This window comes from Kogia breviceps, chromosome 5, assembly GCF_026419965.1.
Source record: "Kogia breviceps isolate mKogBre1 chromosome 5, mKogBre1 haplotype 1, whole genome shotgun sequence".
Lineage (NCBI taxonomy): Eukaryota > Metazoa > Chordata > Mammalia > Artiodactyla > Physeteridae > Kogia > Kogia breviceps.
The window spans coordinates 31228137-31252913 of NC_081314.1; the positions used below are offsets into that span (position 1 = coordinate 31228137).

Genomic DNA, 24777 nt, shown 5'->3' on the forward strand with positions numbered 1-24777 from the left:
TTCGTCTTCTTACAAGGACACCAGTCATATTGCATCAGAGTCCTCCCACTCCAGTAGGACGTCCTCTTAACTACTTACATCTGCAACAATCTATCTCCAACTAAGGTCATACTCTGAAGTACTAGGGGTTAGGTCTTCAAGATATCTTTTTGGATTAAATATACAATTCAATTCATAAAAGCCCTCATTACCTGAGCCTGTAAAATCAGGATTTTGGACTAGATGTGGTGGATCTGAACTGTTTTTTGGGTGACATATTCCTTTGAGACGATGATGAAGGCTAGACACCCTTGACTCAGGGCACCGCACACCTACTGGATATTATGCATAGCATCAAGATGAAGCCCTCCATTGAACCCCTAGGAAGCAGGGGCCCCAAGTAAGGAGTGCCGTCACTGAAGGAAGGCTCTTTAGTTTCCACCACAGCAACACTCCTTGAGCTACAAATACATCACCTATAGCTCCAAGAGAGCACACGTCATGCCCAGAGCCTTGTACAGTGGTGTTCGGTTAACACTTTTTGAGCTTGAAGACGACTGGGTGCAATGGAACATCAGCATTCTGGATGCCCCAAGCAGGGCATCATGAGTCAGAATCCATGGAGATGGAATAAAAACTCGACACCAATGTTCCATTTGGAACGCACAGGATAGCAAATTACCCATCTTCCTCTTGTTCTTGACCCTGGCCTAAGATGCGGTCTCATCTGATCAGTACTGCCCTCCCATGTGTTCTGCCCGATCCTGTTCTGTGTCTTCTTCCTGCTACTCTGCCCCCTCCCAATCCTCTCTGAGGAACAACACCTTCCCCTTTGAGCTTTGCCCTCCTGACCACTGCTGCCCCTGAAACCTCCAGGGGTGATGGTGGGGGGCACCTCGCTCCCTGATTCTGTCTGTGAGCCATTGCTTCCTCTCATTCCATAAAGATGCCTCTTCCTCTGAAGTTCATGCCATGTATCTATACTTCCCTCCTTCCCCTTCATTAGTGTTGTGGAGGCACCAGGATGGCCGGCAAAGAGCAGGCGCTCAATAAATACTGGTTGAATGGTCGATGCTTTGAATAAATGATTGACTGAATAAAAGTTGTTTCCTTGGTCACTCTTCTGCATTTATGGGATGCTTCCACTGCTGGCCTCACTGTGCTCCTTCTATACATTTTTCCTATCATGATTCTCAATGAAGTGTCCCTGGAGGACCAAACAAAAAGCCCAGCTCCTTCCCAATCCCTTGATCTCCTCAGTGACTTCCTTCCCCCCTTTACTGACTTTGACCACCCTGGTCACACCGAGAACTGCTCCATGTCCTCTCGTTTGACCACAACCTCTGATGCTTTCAGCTCTCGCATGCTTCCTGTAAATCCCTTGATACTCTGATTTTACAGCAGTCTCTTTCTGGCCACGCTTCTCTCCCTACACATCCTGAACCTCTCTCTTAAGATGTACTCAACGCCCCCCACCTCTTGCCTCCTTTCAGCTGGATGTGGGCCTCATGTGAAGCCTGAACCACTATCTGCCTCTTTGGGTCTTGCCCAGTGAGCACCACTGGGTGCCACTGCCCACGTGTCTCTGCAGGCTCTTCAACAGCTTGTGGGCTCATGTAGGTCTTGGGCAGCCACCTCCCCAGCACTTCCCAGTCATTCCCCTCAAGCCCTGCCCTGCCCCATTCACAGCAGACAGCCTGGCCTCGTCCTTTATCAGGCACCTTCTCCTAGAAACCGGTCTACTTCTGAAATCTGCCTGGTGCCTCCTTCCACAGGACTCCCGACCTTATGCCACTGCCTAGTCTAGGCCCCTGTTTCTTCAATTATTTCACTCAAAAAATAGGTGTCAGGAGGATTACTATGCATTGGGCCCTGTTCTAGATGCTGGGATACAGTAGGCAAACTAAGACAGACAAAATCCTGTCTCTCACTGGCAGGTACAAGAGTGGGTGTGAAGAACAAATCATAAACAGTAAAAACTTCAAATGAACAGGATAATTCAACTTTTCATAAATCCTACTCAAAGAACAGAAGGGAAAAAGTAGCGCTGACCCTTTAAGGAGGTGCTCAGACTCTGGTCTGAGAACGAAATTCTCCGCAGCTCTCCCACCTCCAGGGGCCCTGTTTCCCTCTACAGGCAGCCATCAAATCTTCCTGGTCCCCTCACCAACCTCTAGTTACATCTTTCTTCTTCCCTTCCCTGTTGACTTTCTTTAAAGATTACTCTGCACACGCTCTCTCTGCATTCTTTCTTTTTTATTTAGTTGACTTTTAGTCGAAATGTAACGTGTACATAAAATAACAACAAAAACTGTAGAAAAGGCTATTGTAGTTCTGAGCTGTCCTGTTACCCTTCAACCTACCATAATCCAGCTTCTGCTCCTCAAGTCCGCCGAGTTCACTTCGGTGGGGTCTCCAACGACTGTCCCTCCACAGGTGGACCTTTCTTTCCAGCCTTACCTTACTGTACCTCAGCACTCCCGACCCCTGCTGCTTCCCTCGCTCATATAACAGCTTTGTGAAGTTACAACACAAGCTCTTCCTTCTCTGGTGTCTCTTAAATACTGATATTAAATACCTTTGCCACCTTCTCTTTCTGTAAGCACCCACCTTAGCTAGACTGACCATATAATTCTTATGACCTCTATGGGATGCCTCTGAGAGTGAAAGAAGGCAGTATGAACAACTATTACTCTCGATTAGCAAGTGTAAACTGAGACTGTTCCATATAAACTGGGATATATGGTCCCTCTATTCTTGGGAGATCACATCCACTGTTGCGGCTTTAACGAACATGTACCTATTCACCATTTGCAAAAATAAATCTGTAGCCTTGACACTGACAGTGAGCTTTATTTTCCAATCTTCAGGTACTGATTTCTTACAGACATCTCAAATTCAGCATGGCCCAAACTCAATCATACCCATTCCCCCAACCTGCTAATCCTTCCCTTTCCTCTCCAAGTCATACAGATTACTCAGCTCTCCAAGCCGGGGCTCATGAGGGAGAACTTCCTGTTCTCTCTCACCCATTCGATTTAATCCCCAAGACATGCTGACTTCAGTTCTGAAGATTTCTTCAATCCACTGTTTTTCCCTTGGACTATGGTCATAACTTTTAATCTGATGTCCTTGCTCCAGTCTTGTCTGCTTCAAGTCTATTTCCACATGGCTGACAGTGACCTAACACTGTCCACACTGCTGCTTTGAACCTTTCAGCAGTTTCCTGTCACGTCCAGGATAAGGACTCTCATCACGATCTCATTCTCTTGACTCCTTCAGCCTCATAACCTGCTAGTCACTCTCCTTTTGCACTCTCAGGATACCAGACAGTGGTAGAAACACACACACACTAGCTTCTTTGCTCATGCTGTTCCTTCTGCCTGGAACGTAGATCCCGTATTTCGCTTGCCAACATCTATAGCGTTTTCTCTAGTCACACAGCCTGCCCAGAGGGGAGCTCGGTGCCCCTCCTGTAAACTTTCATGCTGCCCATCCATACCTCAGCCACAGTTCCAGACATGTCAGTTTGAAATTAATGATGTCAGTCCTTCCTACTAGTTGGTAAACTTCTTGAGGACAGGGGCAGTGCCCCTTAAATACTTAATAAATAGTCATCCTATTTTTAGGAAATCTCATCCACTGTTATGGATTTAAATAAGCAAATTTAAATAACTTGGACTTCATATTGAAATAAAAAACTTCATTACTCCTGCATTTTTTTCACTTTTGCCTATGTGTTTGATAAGGTCATCAGAGCAGGGATTAAAAATGTACAAAGGCTTCAGCTGCCAAAAACTGCCAGTTTTATTAAATTAATTTTTAAAAGTAGATCTTAGCACAGGGAACAGGGTGATTAAATTAAAAATATAGTTGTGATGCACCAAAGTAAGAAAAGAGTAAATATTCAAATGTTTAAGACTACAGAAAATCAGAATATATTTCGATAGTGGTTTGACTTGGAAAATTTTGTGAAAATATTATCCAAAAGCATTTTAAAAAATAAAAGTGGCTTCTCATTCCTTTTGATTTTTATTACTTACATTTTATAAAAATCATGCCATTTTAAAATGGGAGATTAGCATTAAATATTCTAAAATCTATCAACAGCATCCCTCAAATCTACCCAAACATTCATCTCTACTTACTAGATGTTTCCTCTTAAGATTTCCATGTTCTTCTCGGTTTAGCTCTGACTCAGAAAGAAGGAACTTTTCACTTTGTATGTCAATACCCAAACTATCTTACCTTCAAGGAACAGAAGAAAACCACAAGTTTTGGATAAAATGTGGTGCTCCTGTCACTTACTCATTCAAGTAATTTGGGGGGAATTTAAAAAGTATAATCTAAAATTTAAAGAATATTATTAGTGTTACCAGAGGCATAACAACAGCATCTGGCACAACTGGCATTTAATGAACAAAGCAAGAGAACCACACAGCAATTTAACAGTCAAGATTATGAATGACTCCAAATAGTTTATGTTCTGACAAAGTCCTACTCTTATGGTAGTTTTTTATTTCCTACTTCATCATCCCTTTGTGCAATCTTTCCTAATTATATTTTGGCTTACAAATCTGGTTTTGTGAACTGTGGTTATTTTTTTGAGAAGGAAAACAATTTGAGGTATTTTGAAATTTAAAACATGCTTTGCTATTTTCTTCAGGCGGAGGATTATCGGACCATTCTAAAGGGTTAGGCACTGGCTTTCCAGCTTGGCAAGCAGGTAGATCTGATGAGGTGGGAATACATCTGCCATTTGGCACTCCACTGAGAAATACATTTGGCCAAAATACAACTGAGAAGAAGTTAAAATATCTTTAAATGTAATATTTAATTTTTATTGGCAAGTTGTAGATACTATAAAAACAGCTCCAAGCTCCTGATAAATATTCCTGAATACTCCCTACCTGTCAGAAGGTGGAGCTCTAAACATATCTGAAATACTGGCTTTTTATATGTATGTTTCACAAATGTGTGTAATGATGAGATTAAAGCAGGAGTAAAGTCTTTAGAAAAAGGGTTCTGAAGAATATTCCAATTCTCTCAAGATAAAATCACCCACATCTCCCAATATGTACATGGTTAACTAACAGAAAGCATATTTAGTATGTTCCTTTGAAACTCCAATATACTGCCTACTATAAAAATGTAGGTATGGTAATTCAAAATAAAAGATAAAGTATATTTAAGAAACACAATTTAAAAAATCAGGACCACTTAGTTGAATGTCAGCAAGGTCATTAACACTTACAAGCATCTCGGATGTAGAGTAACATGGCTATGAAGATATAATCAACCAAACTCAGGCTGAGGCCATCTGCAAACAAGGCATCCCAGACCACCAGAAGATCCTGCAGGGGGAACTCTCGTCCAAACAGCAGCCGTACCCACCGTCTGGGAAGAAACAAAACCCAAATTCAGAAAATAGTACTTTTGAGAGTAATATAAAGAGGAATCATTTTCTCCTGTGACTGTGAAAAAATTATAATTTTTAACTGATCACACTGAGCAAATATTATATATCAAAAATATAATACAGTGAAATCCAAGTTTTAAGCTTTCAAATGAGTTTTGTAATTTTATAACTAGGCCACAATCATTAAACTTTATTCCTATATGTATAAAACACAAGTATGATATTTGAAAAGGGTAGAAATCTTTCATATGTATTAGAAATCACAAATCTCAAAAAGGCAAAGAGAAAAATGAACGTAGTTTGATAGTTGCCTCATATGTAAGGTTATGAATTAAAAAATAACAATATTCCAAAATTTTATATCATTACTGACCTTTTTTTGTTAACTAGACTTTTGCAAATGGTCATATGACAAATTACTACAGCCAAACAGAAAACTGCATTCTCACATTTCACTCCTATGTAAAAATATTCATTTTAAAATTAAATGTGGAAAAAACAAAAGATATCTATTTTTGTCAAGCGTAAACGGTTATTTCAAATGAAACATAAATGATACTTAATTTTTAACTTCAGAATAGATATACCTTATCAGTGAGGTTATCTTTCTAGGGTAGTTTTCAAAGCACAGTCGTTTTATGGCCAGGAAAATGGACACTGATGCTACAGAGCAGACATAAGAAGCTAATAGGAATACTAAACAAGGTCTGTCTATAATTCTATATCATAAATAGTAACACCTCAGACTCTGAGCAAATGCTAAGCTATTTATATCTAATTCTTACAAGAAAATTAAAATAATTCACTTTGATATATTTTATCCATTTACTTCTAATTTTATATATATGGCTATAATTTCCTTACACAAGCCTTTCTCTAGGAACTTCAGCTAGAAATCTATGTGAATTCTGGCACACAGCAAAGACTCAAAAATTCTAAATTTCTAGTACTACTAAATAGTACAGAATAGAGGAGATTCTTTAAAAATTAGTCAAGAGATATTACCTCCTTGCAAAATTCAAAACCAAATATAACCATCTGTGAGGTTAAAGTGAGGCCAAAAAAAAAAAATTCAAATACTGCTTTTTTTTCAGGGAGTATTACATTTGAGGAATCAAAAAGTTGTGACAAAATAGTGTATAATCACACATATGTATCACAGTTTATTAGGAACCATATGATCAAATATTTGAGTTCTTTTATTCATATTACCAAATTAATCAACAGAATAATTAAAGTGTATTTTCAACTTCATCTTATGTTACTCAATTTTTCAGGAAGAAATTTAATGTCTAAATGACATTTATCATTTAAAAAATGTTACAGTATTGCTTAGATTTTTATCTACCTTTCAATTCTTAACTCACTGCTAATATATGAGAGGTGACTAACAAAAAATATTTATGTATATTTTGTCTAATATGCCTGTATTTATGTGGTTTAGAATGAAACATTATTTCTCACACACTTCTAATTCTTTCAAATTACAAATGCTAATATTTACTGTTTTAAGAAGTACCAAAATATCCCTAAATTAAACAGGTTGCTCTTCTTAATTACAAACAATTAACTGGTCTTGCAAAGAGTGCTGGGGAACCAGAGAATGGGCAAAGCAAAAAGTACCGAGATTAAACCATCTGGGGGAGGGACCTGTTTAAAGGACCTTTAAACTGATAACTATATCTGCATTAGTAAGTAACTAAAATCACATAGAACATGGTTATTCAGTTATCCAAGTGACACAACTGATGAAACATTCATCAATGAAAAAAACTGATGAGGGGCTAATGTATAACATGGTGACCACAGTTGGTAACACTGTATCGTATCATTGAAATTTACTAAAAAAGAAAGAACTTAAGTGTTCTCACCAAAAAAAAAAGATAAATATGTGAGATCATGGCTATGTTAATTAAATAGATGGAGGAATCTTTTCACAATGTGCACGTACATCAAATCACAATGACGTATGCTAAATATCCTACAATTGTATGTGTCAATTATACCTCAGTAATGCTGAAAAACATAAGTAAATAAATAAATAAGAATTATCTTGGTTTGATGGATAGGCAAATTTTGGCAATTTGAAAACTGCAAATTCTGACATTTAAGTGATTCCTCCTGGTTCAAATCTGGATGCCAGTACAAAACTCAAGGATCACACCCACAAAACAATACTGTGCCCTGAATGTGGCCCCTTCCCTCCTGGAGGTTATTTTAATGCTTTCCTTATCTGAATAAGCCCATTTCGTAACTGCTGCTGCTGTTTCCCAAAAGACATTGCTTTTGCTAGGCCTTCTTATGTGCAGAGAACATTTTTTCTGTGTGTTTTCCAGGCTATCTCCTATTGAAAGCAAAATGCCTTTTGAAAAACGGTGACATCACATTACAATAAACATCATTTATCCAAAAAAACCCCCAAAACTAATGAAGGTTAATACACACCACAGATGAGAATACAATGCTATCTTTTTCCTTCTTCCTTAAAGTTCAAGTTCCTCTCATTTTCTTATGGACAATCACATCTTTGGTTACATCACAGAGCATTAATGCATCGAAAACAAAGGAGCCTAGTTTTCAGAAATAATCAATATTCCTATTATTTCTATAACAAAATGTCCAGTTATTTCCCAAACCCCTTCTCTTGCAGCTTTCCTGCCATTTGGGGTTGTGTTAGCTTAGCTTCAAAAATGACCCTGCAGATACATATGTGCAGCAGTTGCCACCGCAGAGCTGTCAGGAGTGGGGACTGCAGACACCTAGCAATCTACAGTGAATAAAACATGCCTTCAAAACCACACCGAATGTACGTCTTCAGTACTTTTATATTTAATGCGTCATCTGTGATGTGCCGCTTTATAAATATTTTACATTGCTTTATTATTGACGTTTCACCTTGCCAAGTACACTGGTAAATAATTCCAGGGCAAGGACCAAAGTGTATAAATGTGTGTGTGTGTGTGTGTGTGTGTGTGTGAGAGAGAGAGAGAGAGAGAGAGAGACAGAGACAGAGACACAGAGAGGAATACAGAGAGAGAGAGAGAGCGTGAGCCAGAAAGTTCTCTGTAAAGAGCTCTATACACTTTGTTAAGTGCTTTACGTGTCTACCAGGGTCTTGTTAAACTCACTGTAAAGCCACCTGTCACACTACTGACAAGGAAAGGTGGCTAAATTGGAAATACAGGAATTTATCTGGTTAATGGCAGCATAAAAATAATTCAGGAAGTGGAAAAAAACCCCAGAAACACAGAAGGAAAATAGGTGCCTAGCAAGTTTCTTTTATATAAAACTGTTAATAAGTTGTACATGCAAGGATATTACATTAAAGCAAAATATAGATTCCTCTATTTTATCTGCAATTATAGGAAAATTAAGGCCAAATTCTCAGAATATTTAAGCAGTACACTGTATGACTAATGGAACGCTTTGGGACCAACAATGACCTTATCAATAATTTAATCATTTTTATCCCAACTGGGTTTAGTTCATACATATATTCACCACACACAAAATTTCCTGTGCTATTTTGGACTTTCTTCATTGAGCTTAAAAACCAAGAAAAAAATCAGTTCTTTATGGAATGAGTTACCAATAGAAACTATTTCAGTATGCTTTTGCATTCCTAGAAAGGAAAACTTACTCTAGGAAATGAAGTCCTGTAAAGAAGTCACTCGTAAAATTAACATGCTTCTATTGCAGTTAAAAATATTTAGCAAGAGTTTAAGTTACACTTAAGGGTAGCATTAAACCTTTCTTTTAGCTTCAGTTTAATTGCTTGATACTATTAATCTTGCTTTACATATGTTACACCTGCAGATTGCAATGCTCGTAACCTATACCTTGTATCACTTGCGATAATACAATAATTCATTTTTTACCAGACTTACTTAGTAATTAAAGTCTACACAAACCCAAAAGACCTTCTGACGTATTAAATTTAATAATAAACCGCCCAAAGACAGGACAGTCTCTATGTCTGCACTTATGCCACTATTCTCAGTTTTAAATTTCTGTGTAATTAAGCTGCTATCCCCTGGGGATCAGTGATTCCTGATGGTGTTATTGCTTGGTGAATGACCTATGGAAACACCAAGAGAAACACATTTTTTACTGATCAGTTTATGAAAATGACCAATTTGACTGAGGTTTAAATAAACAATTTGACTGAGGCTTAAATAAACATAGCCTTAATCCAACATGGCTGCAGTGGGTTATACACGCAGAAAGCAATTTATACACTAGATCTTCATTTCTTTTTTCTTCTGAGATAGGGGTACAGCCACTTTGGAAGAACAAGTAAAATGGAAAAGGTATATTCAATTTAATTTAACAAACACTATAGGGGCATCTTGAGTAACCTGTGATCACTGGGTAAGCATATTGGAACACAAAAGAGCAATGTTAGAGTTTTGTTTAATGATATTAATTTTGTCTTTTGCTTTCTGTTCACTTGTACTTTTCAAAACTAACAGTTAATTTTTAAATAATCCATGCCTGGTAGAGAAGAAACACAGAATCCAAATTCTGTGTTTGTGTCAGAGAAAAACAAAAGCAAATCAAAAGTTCCCATCTTTGTGCCTGCCACCTCCCTTGACTGAATTTAGGCTCTTCTTATACTGGGTTCCTTTGTACTCAGTTCTTTTTGAATTAATTTACCCTGAGTTTTCCTTTATGTCAACTCTGTGAAAACAGTCTTAAAATTAGAACCAAATATTGTAGTTATTATAATTCGGGTCACAAGGCATTCTCATCTGTAATTCTAACTTCTTTGGAGAGCAAAGCCACAAAAGATGGAAGCCAAAATAAATCATTTTTTCCCACCAATTTCACGTTTATTCTTCTTCTGACAGCTCTGCAGAATACATTATTGGAAGATGCTTAGCCTGTTGGCTATTTCTTCAATCTATTTCAATTTGGTCTTCTTAAAAATATTTGGGATCTGCATGTGTTACAGAAAGATCTGAATACTTCAAGCCCATCAAACTCTGCTGCAAAAACAGAAGGAACTGCAACTTCAAATTAGTTATTATCTTTAAGGAAGTCAAATTTGCTTTCTAAGTGCTCCTTGTAATACACAGGTTGAAGCCAGCTTGAATTTGGCTTTCTGGGAACACGTGTTAACCTTAACAACCCCCACAGGATAAGTACACGAACTGTTGAAAGCGTATTTTTGACTTCGGGGAAAATTCTCTGTTCTTCGGTGGGCAGTACATAGCCCTTTATTAAGGAAGGTTTCTTATTGCAAAAATAAGTTCCTAATAAGTATCACCCATTCGTACTGTAATTTATTCTCTTTGGCAAGGGTCTGAAGTTGTTTTGTCAGAACAACTATAATACATCCTTTGCAAAAATAGCCTGCATGGAAAGCAGAGCCTTGTGTATCTATGTTTTTTCAGAGGTTCAAGATTCTCTGAGAGTGTGGGACACAGAGGATGACCATCACATGTCTTGAGGCTGTATAATCCTTGAACGTTCTCTCTCTCTCCCTCTCTCTCCTTCTCTCTCTCTCTCTCTCTCTCTCTCTCACACACACACACACACACACACACACACACACACACACACACACACTTCTTTCAGAGGTAGACCTGCCATTTGGATTACAAGTATGGTATATCGATGAGTAATTTTAGGATGTATGACTTACCAGCAAGTTCAAATAAAGCTATTGAAAGGTGGTCATACTCCAATATCGATTTAGTGGTATGAATAGGATGTGCTCTCACTGAGAATCCTATTATACACTCCAACCAGGGTGCAGCTGGAATCACAGCCCTGACTCAAGAGAACATGGGGGTAAAAGCTGCTAAGAAGTAATCTCTCCACCCAATCACTTACTTGGGCTCCACTACAAGTGAGCTACTGGCCATCTCCTTGAGAAAATTACTTGGAAGCCACTCCGACCTATGAATAACAGCATGAAGAATTCATGGACGGCTGGTGGTCACGTTGGGACAATTAATTTTAGGCTCTATGAATACTAGTGTTTATTTATACTACAAACAAGTCTTACTTCTAGGAAGTCTATAAATAGGCTTTGTTCTGTCATTTTATCTTCAGGAAAGGGAGTTATGAGCAAGTCGGTTTTCTGAAAGAGCACACACAGGCTTCCTAAAAATAATTGCTCCTATCCTTCCTAATCTGAAACTCATTAAAAAACAAAACAAACCTTGTGCGACTTTATTTTTTTTTTGAAATTGTCATAGGCTATTTCACATACCAATGAAATCTTAGCCTCACTGAATAACACTTTTCAATTTCCTCTGCATAAATCTCCTAATACACTCATATATATTGTTGGAGGAACTAACATAAGGTATAACACTAAACTAAGAAATATCAGGATCTATGTGATTCAGGGTGGACGTAAGACCACATGTCTGCAGACCTGTCACACGTCATGAAGAGAGTCAGACTGAGCCCCTTCCTAAGAGGCAGCAGCGGTGCCTGGTTTCCTATGACTTCTTACCGCTTACCTGTAGCTGTAAGCTCCTTCTGGGGGTGGTTTTCTCGGGCCCTCTCTTCCTTCTCCCCCTCCCCGCCATCGCACAAAGCACCCCGACCCTGCCTAGCTGTTCGGAGGCTAGGACAAGTGCATCACTCAGGCCTGATGTTTGCAGGTTACATATCTATTCTGTTCCCCAATCACACTGTCCAGAGATAAAGGCACTGATAAACAGATCCCAGCTAAAGGGTTAATTACTGATAGGTTGGTTTAGTTTCTCTTCCTTCTCCAGCAGATCACAAGCTCCTTGGGGTTATTTGGTGTTGGACAGAGTAGGGGAGTTAACAAATGTTTACTAAATTAATATGAATCCTCCTTCCCAGGTCAGCTCTTGTTAAACAGTCATCTTCTTGATCTTGAGCCTGCATCCTTGATCTCTCATACGTTTCCTAGCTACTCATCTGACATTCCCCTGGGCTGCTCTCATCTCTGTAGCAATCCCTGGACACACATACTGAATAGTAAGTGATCACATCTATGAAGGAATCGATCAGGGCCTCCTAAGCCCTCTCTCTTGGACCTTCTCCCTTCACTTCCTGTACTCTGGCTCCCTGCTTGCCTACACCTCAGATGCTCTGCAGCTGGGGCCTGTAGTCTACTAGGACCCTGTCCTCAAAATGGGATCTTAGGACCGGCCCCAACATTGGGGAGCTTGTTAGAAATGCAGACTCCCAGGTCCCCAATATAGTCCCTACTGGATCAGACTCTTCACTTTAACCAGACCTACAGGTGATCTCTGTGTATATTAAAGTTTTGGAAGCCACGGACTAGGTGACAGTTCCCTGTTTCCTACTCATTTTGGTGCCAGCTGTCAGGGCTCCTAAAAGCCACCATGCAGCCGTGTATAATGTTATTCTAGGAGGAGAGAAAAAGCTTAAACTGTTGGATGACTCTTCTAACTAGAGTAATGGTCTCAAACTTTAGTATGCATCAGACTTGCCTGGAGGGCTTACTAAAACGCAGATTGCTAGGACCCATCCTCAGAGTCTCAGGTTCCGATTCTGGGATGTAGATGGGGCCCCATGGTTTGCATTCTGAACTGGTTCCCTGGAGCTGCTGATGCTGCTGATCCACAGATCACAGTATGAGAAGTACTACATGAGGTTCTGGTTTCTGTTCACATCCCCTCTTAGTCCTGGGTGGGGGTCTTCTAATCAGCTTACTGATTGGTTTTGTGGACCAATGGCCATGAAACGTCTAATGGCTGGGACACCAAGCACACACAGCCAAACCTCTCTTAACATTCTATCTCTAGTAATATCTATACTTCGTGCCCCGAGGAAAACATCACTATAAAAACATGATCCAATAAAAAGAAGAGACACAGACATTCGGGAAAGGGAGAAGGCCTCCCAAAGGTTAGGAGGAACTGGGCCACTCTGATTTTATTTAACTCCCAGTATATTACAAGATGAAGAAATGCCAGAACAAGGCCATAAAAACTGTGACATTTTAAAAGTTAACATTTATAGGTCAATGTTTTTTAAACATAAATTTACTATGATGGCTACATACGATTGCAGTTGAAGGCAGAGTGAACACCCTTAAGTTTGAGGCCCTCTGTGTTTAGCCCTGAGTTGATGACTCTCCTGGGTTCTCTGCTGATCAGCTCTAACGAGGTGAGAGTTGGGATGGGACAGGACACGGCCAATAAGCTAGCTGCAAGGAGGGGAGCGGCCAGTGCATACAAGGGGCAGAGAATCCCAGTGCCGCCAGGACCCAAAAGGGCACTCTCCTACTCCCCATGCAGAAGCCCTACAACATTGGGAGCCTGGCTGAATGGCCAACGATTTGGTGTTTTCTTTTCTGTGTTACCCATCAACCATTCTCACCCTGAGGTTCTGCGCTATCAGTATGCTCAGACGGATCTGTCTCTAAAAGAAAACATGCATTTAAAATGTTTCACCTGGAAAGATAAAAGAGCTAAACAGTAAGAGACGTCTGCCCCAATGGTATCATTACTACCAGCCCCACGATGACCTGGTAGAAGAGAGATTTCAGGATAAGGGAGTTTCCCTGGAACCTCTCAGATCTCCACGCACAGTTGAAACAAAGGAAGACCACCCAAACAAGGACAAGCGGAGGCTATTTATTCAAAGCTTGCTATAGCAAGGGAATCAGCTACCATCACTTGTGTTTGGCAAAGGATCAAAAGCAGTCAGGGGAGTGAGAAAGCTTTATAGTGGATCAAAGAGAAGGCTTCAGGTCTGCCTGATTGGAGGCTATAACGATGGCGCTGGGCTGACCAGAAGAGGAGCCTCATTTGTGATTGATTTGGGGAGCATATTAGCTTTCTCTGGTTGGTCCTGAGTTGGAAGCAGGCAAAAATAGGGGAGTTAGCAGTCACTGACCAAGTCCTGACTGTTCCAGGCTGATTTTGCTGCAGAGGTTGTGGCTTGGCTTCTTGCACAGGTCAGCGCTCTCTTGTCCTAGATTGCCTGGCCAGTATTCACTTTCTCATTCAGTCTTTCTTTACCGACTCCAGGCTGCTTGGCCTACGCCCATGCCTAGTCTAGAACCAGCTACAGTTTCAGTTTCACAACATTACTTTCTCGGGTAGTTCTGAAGTCTAAAGGGAGACAAGATTGAGAGGCAGTGGCAATGGGTGTGTTGTTTCCCTCTTTACAAAGCTTTATGGAAAGCATGAAACAGTAAAACTTAAATTCTATTCTCTATATAATTATAGAGGAGTTGTGGACCCCTTTGAGAATTCAATCAAGTTGATGAACCCTCTCCCCTAAAATATACACACATCCACACACATACTCATGTGCAAGCCATTTCAGGAGTTCAGCTGATCCATGGACCTTAAATTAAGAAGTCATGCTCTATATTATTGTTTATTTTACTTCAGAGGTTTATATTGCTATGGAAAGTTATACTCTACTGAAAGGAATACACAGCCTCTTTGTGCCTATTTCAAATTATCTCCTTGCATTTTAAAGGAATAGCATATCTTCTTTCTTCCTGGATTAAGTCTCTGCTACTGAGGAGCTAATCTTTGTGGCTCAGCTGGTTGAACAGCCTATAATTCAGCCCCATATTGGAAAAGTGTCCATGATTGGCAATACTCACTTCACTAAGCTGGAGATGGAACAGCTGGGGAGAGGGAGGTGGACATCCTTCACTGACTTCCTCTCCTGGCTCAGACTAGCCCTGATCTGACCATAAGTAAGGCTGCTATGAAAAACACCCAGGATCTTCATTTAACACGTATTTCCTGAAACTCAACTCTGTAGCAGGCACTGTGCTAGGCCCTAGACAGGATGAGATGCTGACAACTTTCAATCATTAACATGGAAATTATCCAAAGTAAAATTCTAATTCAGTCAAAGCCCTACCAATCTGGGTTCCCACAGTCACTTTGTATTTTTCTGTGCCTCCTCCCCAATAAGTGCCCCAATCAACAAGGGTATGTTCAGGGAATGCAAACTAATGGCAACATTAGCACAATATAGCTAGGAAGGTAAAAACAATTTAAAACACCACTAAATACATTTCAAAGTCAAGTATTAACTGTTTTTGGATTAGCCACAATTTGGGATTATATGTGCCCTGGCTCCTGTCCATTAATGCAGATAAATGAAGAGCGGAATGTATCTGCATGGGGCCCAGCTGACTTACAAGGGGACAGGAGTCAGTGAGGGAGAAGGGCAGTCAACACCCCCATAGTCCAACTCAAACTGTCACAGTTACCTTTCTCTAGTAATGGAACCAAAATGGGAACAAAAGAGGGTTAAAGAGAGGTGGGCTACTCCACTTTATCCCTAGCTCCCTAGCTAACAGCTGAAGTTTAGTGCCTAAACAACTTTACAATCAACTCTGTGTGTGTGTGTGTGTGTGTGTGTGTGTGTGTATGTGTACATTTTTTAAAAATAGGGAACAATATACACCAAGCAAAAAAAGCAGCATTTTCTTATGCGTAGATTTCATAATTTATAATGATAATGGCAAATATCATGCATTTATATGACTTTTTTGATTTCTAGAAGTACTACCAAATACATGGTCTAAACATTAGCCTTAACTCTCTAAAAGTGGTATTTCTTCAAGTGGTCTGTGGAATATAGGAATTAAAATCACCTGTGGGAAAACTGCATGTTTCAGAGACAGGTGATGACTTTGTTGAGCCTCCAGTACAGAATGATGGGTCCAAACAGGCAAGGCAGGCACCCGCATGTCCCAACAGAGGCCCATGGCCCAGCCTGAGCACACCCCAGTCAAAAGCAGACTGCAGATTTAGACAGTGATACTTTAGCTCCAAGCTCAGTGTTCCACCTACTTTTTTTATAATCCTCTGAATTCTCCTCTATAATTCCCCTAAAGGATATCTAATTCAGATTTATATTTTAAAAACACCTCTTCACATTCATGTCTGAGTCACAAGACTCAGAATGCACAGTAACTACTCTTGCTATCTATCATCTGTGTGGTCACTAAGTTTTTCTGAGTAGAAGAAATGGAGCTTTCTGAAGGACTTATTTTGATAAATCATGATGAGCTATTTCACGGAGCACTCCAGTTACATACAATACAGTGGTAATTACAGCTACAGGACCCTACAAGATTTAGAGTGCTTCCTTTCAAGGAAACTCATTAAGGAAACTATAGAGAACTAAGAACTTACAAAGAAAAATTAATTGCCACTTTTGGTCAGCCTGTTTTAGAAAGACTTATGAGGTCTAGATTGTATATTGGGCTAAGGGAGAGAACAGAAACTCAGTGAAGTCCGGCTTACTGAGGGCATCATGGTACATAATACATTCATAAATTAATCTGCTTGTAAAGCAACTCACATATGAAGCACAAAAACATCCCGTAAAACACTTTAAATTTATTTTTATCAACAATCCTCATTTCCTTTCCACATCAGCTAGCAGTTACTGTGGCTGAGAGCTGGTTCTGAGAAGCTACAAATCCACGATCTCAAAGGCGGAAATGCTGCTCTGGCTACAGCCTCCTGTCTTACCAGTGTTCTCACTTCCAAAATTCTTCTGTTTCCTGTGACTTACAGTGAAAACTATATGGGGTTATTATTTTGTTAATTTTGAATAACTTTTTGCAAGGTGAAAAATAATTTTAACGTGTAATGGGACATACAGTGAGAAATAATTTCCCTTACTATTCCTTGATCCACTCCCTCCAAATCCACCTTCCTAAGTGCAGCCAATGTGCTTCCATAACACAGAGGCACTTTTAGGTATGCAAACGCCTTTTAAAAACAGACATGGGAACATACTATACCATGCATTTTAAAATTTAACAATATGATTGTTAAAATGGAGAGCATTCCAAATCAGCATTTATAGAAATACTTTATCCTTTTTTGTGGTTGCACAGTATTCCACTGAGTGGACATATCATGATTCAACCAGTTCTTTTATTTTGAGGGCATTTAGATTTCTCCCTTTGTTATTACACATGTCTCTGTACGGGTCTTTGTGCTTGAAAGCACAGTATATCTTGGAAAGAAGGAAATGATTTACTTCATGTTACTTCAACATTTTAGTTTGATTTTGGACTCTTTGATTACAAAGAGTAGAAGTGAATGATCTCAGGAAAAAAGGGGGCATTTGGGAACACAGTAAAACAGTCGTTTTCAAAGTGTGGTCCCTGGACCAGTAGCATCAGCATTACCTGAGAATTTCTTCAAACTGCAAATTTTTGGACATTCCCCACCCATATCTACTAAAACAGAAATCCTGGCAGAATTTGAACAAGCCCTCTGGGTGATTCTGATGCAAGCTCAAGTTTGAAGCCCCTACTTTAAAAGTTATATAACAGAATACAGTTCTGGGCCTAAAAGCTACCAGGGACCAAGAAAGTTTCAGTGACCTCTTTTTCTATCTCTCTCAGGCTACAGGGAGGTCTCTTTTCCCAGGCAGAAATTTTATTGTAATGTTGTCAAATTTACCAAACTTTTTTCTTTATGGTTTATGGGTATTTGAATATTGCACCTAAGAATATAAAAATAATAATTTTATTCCAGTTTTGTTTATATCACTGACCTACCCGGAATTTATTTTGGTGCAAAAATAGAGATACAGTTTCATGGTTTACCAAATAGCTAGTTAGTTCTAAAAATTGTACTATTAAATAATCCATTATTTTTCTATTGATTTGAAATTCTACTTTCCATACGTACTGAGGGTCCTATATGTATTGACCCTTTACCAATTCCAAACTGTTATAAGTATGTTATCTTTACAACACATTTTAACAGGGGATGGGGCTAATGACAAGTTTATTCCAGAACATTCCTGGCTATACCTGAATGTATAAAATTAAAAACAAATTTTTTGCAATTAAAATTTTATTTATGTTTGCTTTTTAAATTGAGGTGTAACTGACATAATATTATATTAGTTTTGAGTGTACAACACAATGGTTCAATACTTGTATATACTGCAAATTGATCACCACAATAAATCAAGTTAATATCCGTCACCATACATAGTTACAATTTCTTTCTTGTGACTAGAACTTTGAAGATCTACTCTCCTATCTACTTTTCAACATGCAATACAGTATTATTAACTATAATCACATGCTGTATGCTGCATTCCCAAGACTTATTCATAATTGACTCAAACTGGAAAAAACCCAAATGTTCTTCAACTGGAATAAGAATAAACAAACTGTGGTACATCCAAACATGGTAATACTACTCAGTAATAAAAAGTAATGAGTTACCGATACAAGCAATAACATGGATGAATCTTAAATGTCTTATGATAAGTGAAAGAAACCAGACTTAAAAAGCTATATACTACATGATTCTATTTATATGATATTCTAGAAAAGGGAAAACTACAGAGACAGACTGAAAATATCAGTGCTGGGGCAGGGGCTGGAGTTGAGGGAGAGAATGATAACAAAGGGGCATAAAAATAACAAATTTTTTAATTGAAAAAAATTACTTCTAAGTACTGACTGTAGTGCAAATGTATGTTTTTGTCAAACTATACTTCAAAAAACTTGAATCAAAAGAAGACAGATACAAGCAAACTGAGTCACAAAGACCTTGAACGCTAAACAAACAAAACCCAAAAGGTCAATAAGTAAATAATGAATTTTTTTAAACCCCACCCATGTTAGTATTACAAAGTGGGGAAAAATGGTGAAATAGATAAATTCTGTGTGACTGTACTAATTTCCTAGAGCACTAGACATGTAAAGTGTAAGGAGGAAATTTGAGGAACATTAAGTAATCTCATGGAAGTATAAACAGGTACTACCACACAAAAATATACTTTATAGATGAGGAGGAAATTTGTCTTGATATTCAGAACACTGATAAAGAGAAAACCTGAAATAACTATTCCAAGACACCAGAGCTGTGTTCTATCCACACTGGGGGGTAAGAAATGACAAAGTCACCGCCACGTTGGTGGTACTTCAAATTCTGGTGTTCTCAAGTAAGCCTGTATTATTTACCACCCAGAGTTCTCAAGTGGCTATTCCATTTATTCTGAAAAGGTTTTTAGCTGCATTCAGTGGCAGAGACAGAGTAGAGTGTGCTTGCTCCATCTTACCTGGAAACAGAACCTCTCTACTTGAATATTATAAAAAGTCATCTCAAACTGAAAATATCCAGCACCAAACTCCTAACCCTCTCACTACTTTTCCTAACTCAGCAAACAGCAACTCCACACTTCTAGTTGCTCAGGGACCAAAAGATTTGGAACTTCCTTTATTTCTTTTCCTCTCATACCCCACAGTTAGTCCATCAGCAAATCCTTTTGAGTTTTATCTTCAAAACATATTCATAATCTGACCTTTTGTCACCAATTTTAATGATAGCATCCCAGTCTTCCATCTTGATATCAACTTTACTGATGCTACCACCATCATCTTCCACTTTGATTAACCAAATATTCATTTAATTTTTAAAATTAGTCTTTCATTTAATGAAAAAAAATACTTGAGGGCATTCAGAAGCACCTAAATACATAAAGCATATATTAACAAACACAGAGAAAGAAATTGACAGTAACACAATAATAGTAGGGGACTTTAACATCTCACTTACATGAATGGACAGATCATCCAGACAGAAAAATCAATAAGGAAACACTGGCCTTAAATGACACATTAGATTAGACAGACTCAATAGATATATATAGAATGTTCTACCCCAAAGCAGCAGAACACAAATTATTCAAGAGTACTTGGAACATTCTCCAGGAGAGATCAAATGGTAGGCCACAAAACAGGTCTCAATAAATTTAAGAAGACTAAAATCAGATCAAGCATTTTATTTGACCACAATGCTATGAGACTAGAAATCACCTATAAGGAAAAGAAAAAAAAGAACCACAAACACATGGAAACTAAACAATATGCTACTAAACAACCAATGGGTCACTGAAGAAAGTAAAGTGGAAATCAAAAGAAAATGGAAACACAATGATACAAAATTTAAAGAACACAGCAAAAACAGTTCTATGAGGGAAATTTATAGCAATACAAGCTTACCGCAGTAAACAAGAAAAATCTCAAATAGACAACCTAACCTAACACCTACAGGGACTAGAAAAAGAAAAACAACAACAACAACAACAAAACACAAGTTAGTAGAAGGAAAGAAGTCATAAAGATCAGAGCAGAAATAAATGATATAGAGACTTAAAAAAATAGAAAACCTCAATGAAATTAAGAGCTGGTTCTTTGAAAAGATAAACAAAAGTGATACACTTTTAGCCAGACTCATCAAGAAAAAAAGACAGAGGACCCAGGTAAATAATATCAGAAATAAAAAAGGAGAAATTATAACTGATACCACAGAAATAGAAAGGATAAGGGATTATTATGACATTATATGCCAATTAAAGGGACAACCTAGAAAAAATGTATATATTCCCATAAATATATAATATCCTAAGACTGAATCAGGAAGAAATAGAAAACATGAACAGACCAATTACCAGAAATGAAACTGAATCAGTAGTAGTAATTTAAAAAATCTCCCAATAAACAAAAGTCCAGGACCAGATGGCATCACAGGTGAAGTGTACCAAATATTTTAGGAAGAGTTAATGCCTATCCGTCTCAAACTATTTCAAAAAGTTGAAGAGCAAGAAACACTTTGGAACTCATTGTACAAGGCTAGCATCACCTTGATTCTAAAACCAGAGAAAGATACCACAAAAAAAGAAAATTTAAAGGCCAATATCACTGATGAACATAGGGGCAAAAGCCCTCAACAAAATATTAGCAAACTAATATTTATGAATGCAAGAGTACATTAAAAGGATCATATACCATGATCAAGTGGGATTTCTCCAAGGGATGCAAGGATGGTTCAATATCTGCAAATCAGTCAATGTGACACATCATATTATCAAACTGAGGAATAAAAATCATATGATCATCTCAGTAGATGCAGGAAAAGCTTTTGACAAAATTCAACATCCACTTATTATAAAAACTCTCAACAAGGTGGGTGTTTCTCTAACAGCGTATCATCTCAGAGTAAAAGCCCACAAAATTACCAGCACTCACACTCCTCCTTCCCACCTTTTTTCTTGGTCAAGCTAGAGATCAATCTCTCTCTCACTTAACCATTCATCTGCTATTTCTTAAAACTCCTCTCCAGATTAGATATCTCCCCTATGAGTTGCCGACTTATATGTACAACTGCTTGGTCACTGGGCCTCAGTGCCTGGGTATCTCACGAGTACCTGACACTCAACATGTCCAACACTGAACTCATTTACCCCCCCCCCCCGCAAATTTGCTCCCACTCTGCTCTCCATCTCAGTTGCACAAGCAAAAATCAAATATTATCCTCATCTCAACTGACATCCTCCTCCCCCATCCCATGAATCCTGTGCCCTGGTCTCTGTGAAAATACACATATGGCCAATTCTTCCCCTACATCTCTATTCTCTTCCCCCTTATTATAGACATTCTCTATACTACAGATGCTCATTAACCATCTAATGATTCTTTGCATGAGAGAACTTAAAAAAAAAAGTAAAATGTAATCTATTCATTCTCAAATGTTTATTAAAAACATATCATATACACCGGGTCCTATTCTGTGTGCTAAGGACATAGCAATGAAGGAGGTAAGTCCCTGCCTTCCTAGAGCTTACACTGTAGTGGGGGAGCCAGAATGTAAACCAATAAATACATAATAAATCATAAGTGCTATTAAGAAAAATAAAGTGCATAAGGGGATAATGAACCACAAATAAAGTGAGGGAACAAGCCATGGGGACATCTTAGGGCGAGTGAGTGGAAATAATAAAGAAGCAACAGCAAGTGCAAACGCTCCATGGTCAGAACAAACTTGACTTGTTTAAGGAAGTGTCTGGAAGAAGAGGATGGAGAGGTGAAGGGGCCACACAGGATCGCATGGGCCACAGCAGGGAAGGGCTCCGGGTACTGTTCCAGGTGTGATGGTGCTTGAGACCGAATGTTTGTGACCCCACAAAATTCATACATTAAATCCTAACACCCAGTGTGATGGTACTGGGAGGTGTGTCCTCTGGGAATGGAGTGAGTTCTGCCTTCACAAATGGGATCAGTGTCCTTATAAAAGAGATCCCGCAGAGCTCGCTTGCCCCTTCTGCCCTGTGAGGAAATGAGGCAAAACGGCCATCTATGAACCACCAAACAACGAATTGGACGGTGGTTTGATCTCGGACTTCCCAGACTCCAGAACTATGAGAGATAAATTTCTGTGGTTTATAAGCAACCCAGTCTTATGGAACTCTGTAGTAGCAGCCCGAATGAATTAAGACAGATTGGATGCTCTTGGAGGCTTCTGAGTAGGAAACTGTTATAATTCTATTTCTATTTAAAACAGGTCACTCTTGCTGCTGTGCAGAGAAGAGGCTGTAGGGAGACTGGGATGAAAACAGGGAGCCCAGTTAGGAGGCATTTGCAACAGTCCAGGTGAAAGATGACAGAAGACCAGGACCAGGGTGAGTTGGCCTGGTGGAGTTTGCAAACAAGTGGGGGAGATTCTGGATATATTTTGAAAATAGAGCCACTGTGATTTGTTGATGGACGTGGGATGAGAGGGAAATAAAGAAATCCAGATGATTCATCCCTGGGCTTTAGGGGAGCCAGTGGGTGCATGTTGGTGTCATTTTATTTACGGATGGGAGAAGACAGAAAGCAGAGAAGTTTTCAGGAGAAAACCAAGAATGTAGCTTTGGACATGTGAAGTTAGGGTCCTGTGGCTTTCCCAGTGATGCTTAGGAGGTTAGGTATGTCAGTTTAGATCTCATAAGAGAAGCAGAAATTGGAGATACCGCTTTGGGAGTCATGAACTTAGAAATGACATTTCAAGCCACAGGACTTGTGAAATCACCCAGGGAGACAGAGAAAAGAAGAGGTCTGAGGATTGGGTACTCTGAGGTGGCCATGTCAACATTTAGCAGCTGGGAAAGGAAACTGAGCTGATGAAGGAGATGGAGGAGAAACAGCCAGTGGAAGTAGGAGAAAAACCAGAATGGGGTGTTCCGGAAATCCAGTAAAGAGAGTATTTCAAGAAGGATGTAGAAATCAATGGTTTCAAGGATGAGAGGCAGAGTAAGTAAAGGGATGACAATTGACCACTGTATTTAGCAACATGGGGAAAAGTGGTTAGAGGAATGGGGCAGGGGGTAGGAGGTGACAGCCAGAGAGTAGTGGGTTTAAGAGAGTGGAAGCTGAAGAAACGGAATTGTGCTGCCCCTCTGCCCTTTGCAAGAGGAGTTTTGCTCTAACAGCTGGTGAGAAACAGGAAATAGCTGGAGAGGGATTCATGTTCAAGGTGGAGTGTTTCATGTTTGTTTCTTATTCCTTCAGATGTGACAGAAAAGACAGCATGTTCAAATACTAATAATGATACAGTAGAGGGGGACTTACTAGAGCAGAACTGAATGGACAGAAGTGAGTGCAGGAACAAATCTTTGTGTAGGAGACAGTAGGACCCAGTGCCTGAGCAGAGAGGTAAGGGCAGTTTTGAAGAGGAGCAGGGAGAGAGGAAACAGACTGAAGGATATGCCTGTGTGAATGTGATCAAGTTCCTTCCTAGGTTCTCAGTGAAATACACAGCAAGGGCGTGGGGAGGCCGGGGGCAGCTGGAGAGGTGTTAGATGTTTAAGAGGACAGGAAATACTGGAGGGCTGCTCCACAGTGCGAGGACCCACTTGAAGAGAGGTCAGTAAGTATGGCTGTTTTTGTCTGGCCAACTTCAGCTGCTCACTTACAGGCACCAGTAGGGTTTGGGTTTTGTTAGTCAATGACACAGAGGGAGGAAGGAACAAGGGTGCTGTGGGTAAATGCTCGGGTGTAATTAAAACGGAGCACAGGAGGGGCTGGGGAATTGAGGACACTAGTGGAATAAAGGACAGTGGAAAAGCAGTGGGGTAAATGAACTGGAAATCAGGCTGGAATTGGAGATATGATCATGGAAGCGGGGGAACAAGTCAGAGAGAAGCAAGTTTGAGGTGGATGTTCTTTGGGTGGTACAATTACTGGAAATAAAGGGATTATTGACATGACCACGAGAGTAGGCAGCTGGAGGTGAGGAGGTAGAGGAATAACTGAAGGGCAGAGGCAGATACGACCTGCCTCAGGAACACTGACTTTAGGAGCCAGCGGGAAGTTAGAGGGAATATTTTCTACTCATCATCCACAGCAACTTTAGAGATTCAAATTCATGCCAATTCTTGGTGTATGTTTAGATTTTGGTGATTAATAGAGGAACTACCATTTATTGAAGACACTTGTTTTGGATACTTCATGGAAGTCATTTTCTTTTAAACTTATACCCGCTCTGAGGGGCAATCAGCTGCAGAGCTAAAAAAATGGTGGGGTCAGGATTAAAACCTAGAACTGCCTGACCATAAAACTGAAGACTCTATTTCTTAAT

General features: G+C 39.3%; 1 protein-coding gene across 22 annotated transcripts in view; it reads right to left on the reverse strand.

Annotated features, from left to right (window-relative positions):
- TBC1D5 (TBC1 domain family member 5) overlaps positions 1 to 24777 on the reverse strand; it is a 567716-nt gene that overhangs the window by 149646 nt on the left and 393293 nt on the right. For all 22 annotated transcript variants that reach the window (XM_067033841.1, XM_067033850.1, XM_067033846.1 and 19 more), the window contains one exon: positions 5234 to 5376. In XM_067033841.1, the coding sequence (XP_066889942.1) occupies positions 5234 to 5376 (143 nt within the window). The remainder of the gene's footprint in view (positions 1 to 5233; positions 5377 to 24777) is intronic.